Source organism: Cetorhinus maximus, chromosome 15 (genome assembly GCF_964194155.1).
Source record: "Cetorhinus maximus chromosome 15, sCetMax3.hap1.1, whole genome shotgun sequence".
In the NCBI taxonomy this organism is placed as follows: domain Eukaryota; kingdom Metazoa; phylum Chordata; class Chondrichthyes; order Lamniformes; family Cetorhinidae; genus Cetorhinus; species Cetorhinus maximus.
The window spans coordinates 69,391,012-69,403,058 of NC_135893.1; the positions used below are offsets into that span (position 1 = coordinate 69,391,012).

Genomic DNA, 12,047 nt, shown 5'->3' on the forward strand with positions numbered 1-12,047 from the left:
ATAGGACAGTCAGTTTAACCTCAATGGTTGGAAATCTTTTAGTTTTGTTCTGGATTATCATTTCTAACAGTCACTTGGACAAATGTGGAAAGCTAACAAGGGAAAATTGTGTTTAACTAACTTGATTCAGTTTTTGATGTGTACCAGAGGGAGTAGATGAAGGTAATGCAGTTTATTGGTGTTCATGGACTTCTAAAAGGTATTTGCTGACAAACTTGCATGGTACTTTAGCAAAGTTAGAGCTTCTGAAATAAAAGGAACGGTGGCAGCATTGATATGAAGCTGGTTGAGTGATGGGAGACAGTGTAGTACCAAGATGCCCACATCCCAAGAATGAAAACCTGTTGTTTTTCGACTGGAGTAAGGTATATCGTGGAGTTACCCGGGCTTAGTATTAGGAATACTGTTGTTCTTGATCTGTATTAAAGACTTTGACTTGGGCGTGCAGGGCACAATTTCAAGCTTTGCAGATGACACAAAATTTGAAAGTGTTGTGAACAGTAAGGAAGATAGAAATAGTCTTCAAGAGGGCATAGACAGGCTGGTAGAATGGCCAGCCAGATGGCAGATGAAATTTAATACAGAAAAGTGTGAAGCGATACATTTTGGGAGGAAAAACAAGGAGAGGCAATATAAAGGGTACAATTCTAAAGTGGGTGCAGGAACAATGGGACCTGGAGATATGTGTACAAATTGTTGAATGGCAGGAAAGTGGTTAATAAAGCATACAGGACCTTGGGCTTTATAAATGGAGGCATGGAGTACAAAAGCAAGGAGGTTTATGGTGAACCTTTATAAAACACTGGTTTGGCCTCAACTGGAATATTGTGGGCACCACACTTTGTGAAGGATATGAAGACACTTAGACAGGGACTTCAGTTACAAAGATAGATTAGAGAAGCTAGGGCTGTTCTCCTTGAGAGGAGAAGGTTGGGAGGAGATTTGTTAGAGGTGTTCAAAATCATGAGGCATCTGGACAGAGTGGGTAGGGAGAAACTGTTCCCATTGGTGGAAGGGTTGAGAACCAGAGGACACTGATTTAAGGTGAATAATGAAAAAAACCAAATGTGACATGAGAAAATGTTTTACACAACGATCGGCTGTGATCTGGAAGGCGCTGCCTGATAGTGTAGTAAAGACAGATTTAATCATGGCTTTTAAAAGGGTATTGGATAATTATCTGAAGAGACAAAAATTGCAGGCCCAAGGGAAAAAGGCAACGACTGGGACTAGCTGAGCTGCTCTTGCAGAGTGCCAACATGGACATGATTGGCTGATTGATCTCCTTCTGTGCTGCAACCATTTCATGATTCTATGAATTTTTTCAAGGATTTTTATAGCGAGACTTAACAGCGTATGTGTGGAAGTTCTTGTTAATTCCTTTGATTTCCATGATTGCAGTCTGAGGGGTTGTCTCTACAAGGCACCCTCTGAGAAGCGTAGAATCACTGACAGCACCTTCTGGATTTCTGTGTTATTTTGTGCATGTGCATGCTACAGAAGTTGTTCCCTGTTTCATTGAACATTTGACAATTTCACAAAATCTAGACCAATAACTTACATTTTTCCCTTTGCCAAAGTTCTTTCTTATCTAATCTTTCTCATACTCGTGCATCTTTTATCACCGTTCTGGTGTCTTTTTATTGCCAGCCCAGATTGCTGTGACACATTTGAACTATCACCATTACTCTTCCTTGCCGTGACAATTGAGAATGCATGCAATTTGGAATATTCAACAGCAAGTCTATCTTTGGGAAAGAATTTCTCATTCTTTTCATCATGTTTGTAAGGAACCAGACAATTTAAATGGTGTATTTTGATTAAACCCCCTTCCCATTACTGCAGCAGCTAATGGGACCCTATATTTGCCCCTATGGCTCAAATGGCAAACGAACCACAATTTGAAACTGAACCAGCTTTCAGGAGAGTCTCCACTTTTGTTCCTAGCCTGTACTCTTTTGTTGATTTCTGCCAAAAGCACAATAAGGATGTTACAGTTGGTCTCGGTATTGAGCTAGAGAGGGGAATATTCAACTATGGTTCCTGCTCCTGACTGTCATATGGTGAAAGCATAACATTAGATGAGCACAACACTGGGACTATCTCTGATGCCGTCCACATTCTAATAACCTGCCACTGCTCGCTGTTTGGGCCCACACATGACAAATAGTAACTTGAGCGAGGTACAGGAGATTGACTGGTCTCTCAGCATGAGCCACTGCCTTCAGGAGAACAGAAAATTGGAGTGACAAAAATTAACATCAAATTGTCATGCTATAATATGCTCAGTTTTATTGAAATGTAGATATGTTTTGGGACATCCTGAGGATGTGGTAAAATGCTGCATAAATGCATTGCATCATATTGTTACAAAAACATGAAAACAAAAAGTTTATTAAAAAATGGCTTTATAACATGTACTATTTTTGTAATCCCTTTTCACTGTCTTCCATTTTTCTCAATATGTATTACTAATTTAAACTGCAATATATATTTTTTTCCTTTGCAGGTTACCAGATAGCTTACCGTCTGGCAACTGCTGAACGAAACAAGTTCATTATTACAGAAGTCAGTTCCAATGTCCGACAATACTCTGCAACAAAGCTGACACCTGAGTCTGCATATGTCTTCCGTGTGTCTGCAAAGACACGTCAGGGCTGGGGGGAGCCAGTGGAGGCAGTTGTGATCACCACAGAAACTAGAGGTAAAGTGTCAGGCATTGTGGTTATTGCTAGATCCTTCAATACGGAGTACAGAATTTCATAAGTTTCTTTCAAAATAAGCAAATATTTCAGGACCTTCAGGTATACTCCAAAAATAATTAGAGGAATACTGTAACTTTGGAGATTAGAATAACTCTTGTTCTGCATCCACTGAAGGCCTTTAATTCCAATGTTGTTAATGGCTGGTAACAATGCAAGGTTCCTTGTTAACATACTGACAATGTTCCCAGCTCCACCTTTGCAAAAAATTAAGAAATGATATCTATCATATTGATGTATTTAAATTCTCTATCATCAAAAATCACAGGATGAAGAGGCCCCTCAGCCCATTTAATCTTCTTTTCCAGGATAACAACTCTACTGTCTCCCCATATAGTATTTAGTCACCTCTTCAATGTTTTCCAATGTCTTTAGGCACCTCAGAGATGAAATTCTGAGAATGAAAGCAGTACTACAGCAGTTTAGACCAAGAATCACCTTCAGCAGTTCAAAAAAGTTATTTCTATTTCATTGTAATGCTAAATTTGCTGAAGTTATTAGTTGGTATGCAAGTAGAAATTCTTACCAGTGATCAAGCTGTGGATTGCTAGAACGTTAGAATTGAAATTGCCAATAGTTGGAAGCTTCACATCTAAACTGTGGATCGCAAGTAATGTTGTTGTCTCTAGGGGTTTCCCACAGAGGTTTCCAGATTCTCAGCGTTAACCTCAGCAGAAGATCCTCAGAAAGCTCAGAGAAAATGCATAACAACTTAGTCTTTCTATGTGCATGGTTTCTGTGGGTCTTCACCAAGATTGTTAGATTATTGTCAAAACTGAAAAATACCACTAATGAAATGCAACTAAACACATGCAGAAATAGAATGACCTGTATAGCGCTTGGGCAACAGCAATGCTACAGAGGCCTAGCGTTACTTTGCTGGAGCTCGATACAATGCTGGCTGCTTCCTGCACAGCCTGCACTTCATCCCAACAGGAAAAGGGTGCACACGGGAACGACCACAGTGTGTGTCGGAAGGCTGTGAATGTATGCTATCCTGATGTCACAACCAGCTGATGTGACAACAGAATACCAAATTTGGACCACGCAAGTTCAGACAACTAATTGATCAATCGCTCATCAAACAAGTATGAATCCACAAACTGGGACCTGCACAATGGTTCCTTAAATGGCCAGGCACACAAACTACAGAGAAGGCAATTCTTAACAACTTCCACTGTTGCAAACTGTCTGGAAGTACTCTGGAGTGTTTTTGAAGGTGTTGTGTGTTCCTGCATCCTCACAAGGATGGCAGAGGAGTAAGTGATCTGTGCTCAAGGGCTGCTTAGGTATGGGAGCAGCCATAGGTGCCTCTGAGGCCACAACATGACAGGGAGATGGAGCAAAAGCTGTGACATGGGCAAGGTCTGCATGATGCCCTCTGCCAAGTTAGAACTTCTCCATATTCCTTGACATTACCAAGAGGCTATCTGGAAGGTCAGCCAGTGCACACAGCAGTGTGCATGCCCATCAGTGTTCTGTATGCAGTCCCATCGAGGCCCTCACCTGAACCTAGCAGAACTTGTCAGCAAACTCACTCTCCAGTGATTGTGCTGCACTGCGTTTGGGTGATGTTCCTGCCATAGCTGAACATATGTGGAGGCAACTGAGGTGGGTGCCAGGCTGGCAGCATTGATAGTGTATGGGTTAGATGGGGGTCACCCATCTCACCCAAACGCAGTGCAGCACAATAACTGTCATTCTGCCCCCTCCCTTGCAGGATAAGTTGGCACACAGAACCTGTGAGCAGACCAGGACCACTGCATCTCCTGAGCCCTCCAGAGGAGATGGTTCTCAGCCTCATGGGCTGGCAGCAACAGAGTTCATGTCATCTGGTATCACTGAGAACATTGAGGATACCGTTATATTCCTGCCTTTATTTTTATTATTTTATAATTGCCTAGGCCAGCATTTATTGCCCATCCCTAATTGCCCTTGTTCAATATCAACCACATTGCTGTGGGTCTGGAGTCGCATGTAGGCCAGACCGGGTAAGGATGGTAGATTTCCTTCCCTAAAGGGGCATTAGTGAACCAGATGGGTTTTTACGACAATGGTTTCATGGTCATTATCAGATTGTTACTGAATTCAAATTTCACCATCTGAGCCCAGAGCATTACCTTAGTCCTCTGGAATACTAGTCCAGTGGCAATACCACTCTGCCACCACCTCTGCCTCATGTCCTTTCTCAGATTCCAGCATAGCCTCACCCTCTGGATGTTAGGCATGAGCTCTGAGTGCCAGAGCATGTGATGTGAGCGTGGTGCATTGAGCTGCATGTGAGGTTGGTAGTGTGGTGGGAAGGAGACAATATGAAGAATATGCATTCCCTGAGTCGCACAAGGTCATTACACTTCTTGTGGCACTGCTGCTGGGTCCTCTGGTTCAGACACCTGGAACTGACCTCTTGGCTTCCTGCTTCCATTCCATTCTGAGGATGAACCTTGAGTGTCTCTTGCCCCAACCCCTCCCATCGTACCATGGCGTCTCCCCTCCTGCGCAACCCCTCTACTAAGACCTCTTGTGCCGCATCTGTCATCCTGAAACCCTCTCTCTGCCAGAGGGTTTAATTTTCCAGCTTTTAAATTCAGCCAGTACTATTTAGTGCATCCTTACTTTAAGATAGACAGCCTGTCTTTAAGAAGAACAGGATGGCTGCATCATGCTGTTCAACTCCCTGAGGAGCGTAGAGGCAGCTGGCAGCATGAAGAAGGAAGAAGCAACGCAGGACCCGCTCAATCATGCAGATGAGGTGGGTGCACCAAATTTACATGCTGCCCACCTCGGTCAGGATCGGTGCAGGCAGGTCTCGAAATGCAAGCCCAAGAACCAGGACACACAAATTTTTAGCTCTATATGTAAGAAACAGGTGATCGTAAAATTGCAGAAGTGATATTAACTTTTTGTGCACAGCAAATACCTGAGCATTTTTCCACAATGTCGGATAGATGCTAGTGTTGTAGCTGTATCTGAGCTAGAGGCAAGGCTAGTTCAGGAGCACAGGTTTTCAGCGCTGGAACTGGGCTGCTGTTAGGGCCCATAAGCATCTATCAGCAATGTCACGATGCACTCCAGCAATTCATAAAGGCTTCTTTATGAATGGAGTTCTGGATTATGAAGATCTGCAATCTCCACCACCGAGAAAGACAGGGGAAACAGGCGCTTGGGGATGCCATAACCTCCAAGTCACAGACTGGGAAGAATCTTTTAGAGGCGAGTGGAATCTTGGTCACCATCCATAGAACGGTCAAGAATTCCATGTTGCCTCTTTACAGGAAGGCCCGCCGCATCTTGTGCCATTCCGGCACTTAACAGACCAGTGGCCGGCTTTTTCCCAGGATCAAGAACCCCAGGGAAAATTCCTGCCCGTCAAGAGCTGCCAGCTAATCAGAGGCCACCACCAGGGATGCAGTGAGGCTACCCAGTACTACACCCGTCCGAGGCTTCGGATCCAGGAGGGGCCCAGGGACAGGTGAGTGATGGTGGTAAGGGGGTCACTGGGTGAGGTTGCAGAGGACTGGGAGGTGGAGGTGGGGTGGACGTCAACAGCAAGAGCTGGAGGGCGGCTGTCATTGGGTCCATCCCTTCCTAATGCTGGATCCCTCGATCAGGCACTGAGTGCTTTTGAACGAGGGACCCCTCTTGGGAGCCTACATGCCAGAGTTTGCTTGTCAGGCTCCCTGCATGGCATGGTTAACACCAGTGGTTGTAGCATGAGGCCCTTAAGGGCCTCAATTGGCAGTGGGGCAAGAAGGCCATCTACGAGATTTCCCACCACGGACTTAATTGGAGTGGAGGTGGGAAGATGATGGGGTCCCCACCCACCACCCTCCCACCTGATTAAATGTGCCCTGCCACCAAATTCACTATGGGGGAGGGCACAAGATTCCACCCACTATCCTGACTTGGACACACATCACTATTTCTTCATTTTTGCTAAGTCAAAGTCACAGAACTGCCTACCTAACAGCATTGGAGAAGCAATTTCCGCACAGACTACAGTGGTTCAAGAAGGCAGCCCACCATCGCCTTCTCATGGACAGGTAGGGATTGGCATCAAATATTGGCCTTATCAGCAAAACACACATCTCAGGACTTTTTTTAAATGGCCTCTTGTTTATCAGTGCAATCATCGAGAAAATAGGGTGATAGGATGAGAAATTTTGTATTTCTTTAAAATTTATGAAAGAGGAAATAAGACTTAGCCATGTGCATAAAAAAGTGAGTAGAAAACAAAGAAATTTCATTAAAAGCCTGTTGAGAAGTAAATGGATTAGTTAACCAATATTACAGCAATTTTGTGTTCCCTAAAGATTCTGAGATTTTGACTGATCAATTCCAGATCTTTTCTGCACAGATAGCCCACTAACTCATTTAATGTTCTGAATCACAGCAAGAGAATTGTACAATTCCTGAGAAGCCATCTGACATCGTTTAAAATCTTGGCAACGAAATAACCTCATGAAGTAGTTCACTAAAGTGTTGCATTCAGCCTTTCCCTAAAGAAATTGTGCGCAATTAGTTTTAAAGATGTAATATGTTATAATAATCTTTTCTATCTTCAATGGCAATATTATCTCTGTCTTTGTGAAAAGACTCATGGAAAAAAATGGTCAAATTGCAAATTTTGTGAAGGAAAGATTTCTCATAATTTATATTCATCTAGTCTCCATATGTTAGCTGAAGTACATTTTCTTGATTCTGTTATATTTCAACCATGGCTCACTTGGTAGCACACCCACCTCTGAAATAGAAGCCACTCCAGAGATTTGGGCACAAAAATCAAGGCTGACTCTCCAGTGCAGTGCTGAGGGAGTGCTGCAGTGCCATGACATGGTTTTTGTATGAGAGGGCATACTTGTCCAAGGAACAGAGTTAGCCTAGGTACAGCAAGCAATTAGGAAAGCAGGACTTTTCCTGACCCTGCGATCCGGTCTCAAACTGAAAGAGCCCACCTGCCCTATTTTTGTGCCGACAAGGTGGACATGGGCTGAAGAAGGGCCTGCTGCCTCTGGAGGCATGCTGAAGGCAGAAACAGAGACAGATGGCTGGAGAGATTGGTAGGTTAGTTTACAGAGGCATTGACCCAGTTGTAATCATGACTGTTAGGCCCTCAACACCTCACCACACCCCTCCTTGTTCCCTCATATCCTCCATGCCCCCTCATATCCCCATGCCCCCAAGCATCCTCCATACCCACTCTTCAAATATCCACAATGCACAAAACCAATGAGATAATGGCAAGTTTTTGAAATGCTCCTGAAACTGACAACATAAGCAAACATGCTTTGGAAGTCATCTTTGTAAAAAAAACTACAACCTCATACAACCTTATAAAAATGTCATTCAACTACAGCCATTCATAATATCGATGATAAAAAGCTTTAATCCACTTCACACCTCTTAATCTTCTGTAAATAAACACTCCAAAGAAAGATCATGGGCAGAATTTTGCCCTTGACTGGTGGGCGGGCCTGACTGACTCGGCGGCAAGTGGGCAGCCGATCGCCACCGCCAAAACGGGCCCCGCCGCCATTTTAAGTGGGCAGGCCAATTAAGGCCCGCCCAGTGGGCTGCCCGACGGGAAGCTTTATACACTTCCTGTGCGGGTTGGGGGGGGATTCCCCAACTGCCAGAAAGAACGCACATCTCCCTGAGGCAAAGTGTTGTCTCAGGGAGATCGCTGAAACATGAAAAATAAAAAAATTTTAAAAATCATTAACATGTCCCCCTCCATGTGAAAATGTCACACGAGATGGGACATGTTAATGAAATACACAAAAACTGTATTACAATTTTTAAACCCGATATCAAACTTCATCCCGCCACTGGATGAAGTTTGTAAAAAAATCACTTAACTGCCTGCCCGTTGGGCCCATGCGCCGAGCCAAATGTTGTACGGGCCCCTCAAAATCCTGGTTAATCGGAGAGTTAATGGCCTTAACAAGGCCTTTAATTAATGGCAGGATAGCGCGCCCGCTGACCAAAATATTGCGATGCCCAGCGCTGACGTCGGGACCCTCGTGCGACGTCAGCGCGCAACATTTTAAGCGCTGGCGTGCGGACTCTGCCACCCGCACGCCAGCCAGAAGATTCAGCCCCATGTCATTACGAGGTAGTAAAGATAGCAATCAAACAAAGCTAGTACTCACCTACAAGCTTATTAACATTGCCTAAAGGGTTGAGCCCGTTAGCAATTCTTAAATAGCAGCCAAGCATTCATAGTGCAGTCATCTGGTAACTGTATCCACAAACACAGTTTGAACAGGTGGCCAGATAAATGTTTTTCCAGTGGTTTGGATTGGAGTGATTCAAAGGTTTTCTCAGTGGGACTTTTACTGCCTGTTATTGATTGACAGCTTTATGAGATTGGAAGAAGGCAGTGCTTTTCAATGGTAATGCTGAATTGCTGTCTTTTGTTCCCAACAGGATACTAGGGTTTCCCCCATGGTTCATGACTCTTCCGAGGTGCTGTGAACCATGCCCGCAAACAAATTAGGCTTGGCGCCATCAGAATTCTAGCCGGGAGGGGCGGGGTGTTTGCAATGTCCATCCTCGCAATAGAGCAGGCAAGGTTGGGAGTGCTGAGTGTGGGCCAGCAAAATTTACTAGAAACGGGGGTGGGATTCTCAGAATCTTGTCCTATCCACCATTTATTTTTAAAGGTCTCTCGACTCAGTCCAACTGCACAAAAATCCGAGCCTTGGTCTCCACATTTAAGAAATTATATACTTGCCTTTGAGGCAGAAGAGTGATAGTCCACTAAATTGGTCCTTGGGATGAAAGTTGCTAAAGTTGTTTAAATTTGGTAATTTAAGTCAACCATAAATATTTTGTGTTATTTTGAACCATTTTTATGTTGCACTAATAAGCTTTGCTATTGTTACTAGCAAACTTTTGCAAGATGTATGCTGCGGTACATAAACCTTTATGAAGCTTTTAAAGCCAAAAGTGACCTAAATATATTTTTGTTAGTTAAAAATCATTTTTTTTAACCACATAGGTTAATAGTTGACAACTCACTAACAGTGTACGAGCATCCTGAGGTGGCTTTAGGAAATGCATACAGGGTTATAGGGTAAGATGTGAATACCAAAGAGTATAAAATAGAGGTTATACAAGAGTAGGAGTTAAGGAATATTTTGTCGAGTGTTTGGAATTCTTTTGTTCTTTATTTTCTCATGGGATATGGGGGTCGCTGGCAAGACTAGCATTTGTTGTCCATCCCTAATTGCCCTTGAACTGTGTGACTTGCTAGGCCACTTCAGAGGGCATCACTGTGGATCCGGAGTCACATGTAGGCCAAATCAAGTAAAGACTGCAGATTTCCTTCCCGAAAGGACATTAGTGAACCAGATGGGTTTTTACGACAATTGATGATAGTTTCATGGCCACCATCACTGAGACTAGCTTTATATTTTAGATTTTTATTAATTGAGTTCAAATTCCATCAGTTACCATGGTGGGATTTGAACCCATCTCTCCAGAGCACCAGTGACATTACCACTACTCTACCGTCTCCCCCTTAAAGTGAGTGACAGTATTGCAAAGGGTTCTGTAATGGATCTGCTCTGTTTTAACCATCATTTTCATATGTTCTTACCATAAATAAATTAAATACATTGTCTACCAAATCAAAGATGACACAACATCATCATTATTAGCCTAGAGCTATAACAAAATTCTGGAAAATTTACCACATAAATATCAAATCAACATTTTCTGTAGAGAATGTATATCCCTGGATTGCGCCTTCCCGGTTAGAAGATAAGTAGGATCCTTTGACAGAAGTGCCACTAAGCATACAAAGTTCTCCCTGACTGTTGGCCCTCCTGGGTCCCTTTAGACTGACAACTTCAACTCTAGCACATAAATAAGACTGACACTTCAGGGATGACCTGTAGTGGTTGCAGCCAACAGATGAGACATTAATTAAAGTCCTGTCCGCTTCATCAGATGGATGTTAAAAATTGAACAAAAGCAGGCATTTCTCCTGGTATCCTTGTCAACATTCCTCCCTTAACCAATGTAACTGAAAACTGATTAACAACACAATTACTTCATTCCTGTTTGTGGGATCTTGCTATGTGCTAAATGGCTGCAGCATCTCCCTAGGTTCCAACAATTGCTAAACATTGAAGTTTTTCATTGAATAATGAAGTGCTTTGAAATATTTCTGAGACTTCACATAACTATATATTAGCTTTTTTATACCATCTACAACTACCCCAGCACTCCCAATACATTTAATTATTCTAAAAGCCTTTGCCAATGAACATAGAACCATACCACCAATAGGAGGCATCATCTTCAGCACAGAGGAAAAGATGTTTTTTTAAAGATTGGCATTGAACCTTCGGTTCTCTGGTTTTGGAGTGTGAATTTAACAGCTGTTACTATCTAACAGAGCTTCCTAATTATCATTAGTAACTAGTCTTTTTGCCAAAGATGGCAAGCCTCATGTTGAGAGATTTTAAAAGGCTAAATCTGAATGAGAAGCAAGTTAAGGGCCTAAGGCCAGAGTGCAGACTATTAAACTTGAAGAGGTCAGGAGAGAAAATGAGGCAAATTAAGAAATAATAAGGTGCTATTGCCAAGCTTGTAAGAGGATATGGAGTACTTTTCGCTGCATCAATTCATTTTGTAGTTTGTGTGTTTACTGCTGCTGAAGATTAGCACTTCCTTGGTGGCAAATGATGCAAACAGAAAGGCAGCAATGACAAACCAAAATAGAATCAAATGCTGAACTGTTTTTTTACTGAGTCCTGGATGAGCAGATTGAGAGATGAATGTGTGTTGAACCATCAAAAACTGCTCATTGTACCATGATTATGGTTCCTTTACACATATCCAATCAATAAACTGTGTATTGCTCATGCACAACACTGCAAAATCGATCACTCCCAACATAACTTCTAAAAGTATTGCTTACTTGATATTTATCTATGAAAATTGATGAAGGCTTATGAAACAGGGAAGCCATGCCCTGAACCAATACATCCAGCCACTGATAAGCCTTGAACAGTAAATGGCACACTTCAGTTAGCAGAGACTAGCTATGAATTTCATTACAAAACCCTTTCATCTTCAATTAATATTATTACATCTAGTGAAACCAATGGGCCAAATTATTAAAATTTTAAATGAGCTGAAAGGCCATTTACTGTTATAGTCCAATTACTCCCATTTGACTTTATAAGAGGATCGCTCTGAGATATTCAGAGTCTGAGTTCAAATATTTCAGTCAGTCTTTTTACAGTTTAATTGTTCTTGGAAAATTAAAAT

At 42.6% G+C, this 12,047-nt stretch overlaps 1 protein-coding gene across 2 annotated transcripts in view; it reads left to right on the forward strand.

The window, feature by feature from the left end:
• Nucleotides 1–12,047, forward strand: part of sdk1a (sidekick cell adhesion molecule 1a) — a 950,103-nt gene that overhangs the window by 821,040 nt on the left and 117,016 nt on the right. For both annotated transcript variants that reach the window (XM_078558601.1, XM_078558602.1), the window contains exon 29: nucleotides 2,510–2,704. In XM_078558601.1, coding sequence (XP_078414727.1) covers nucleotides 2,510–2,704 — 195 coding nt within the window. The remainder of the gene's footprint in view (nucleotides 1–2,509; nucleotides 2,705–12,047) is intronic.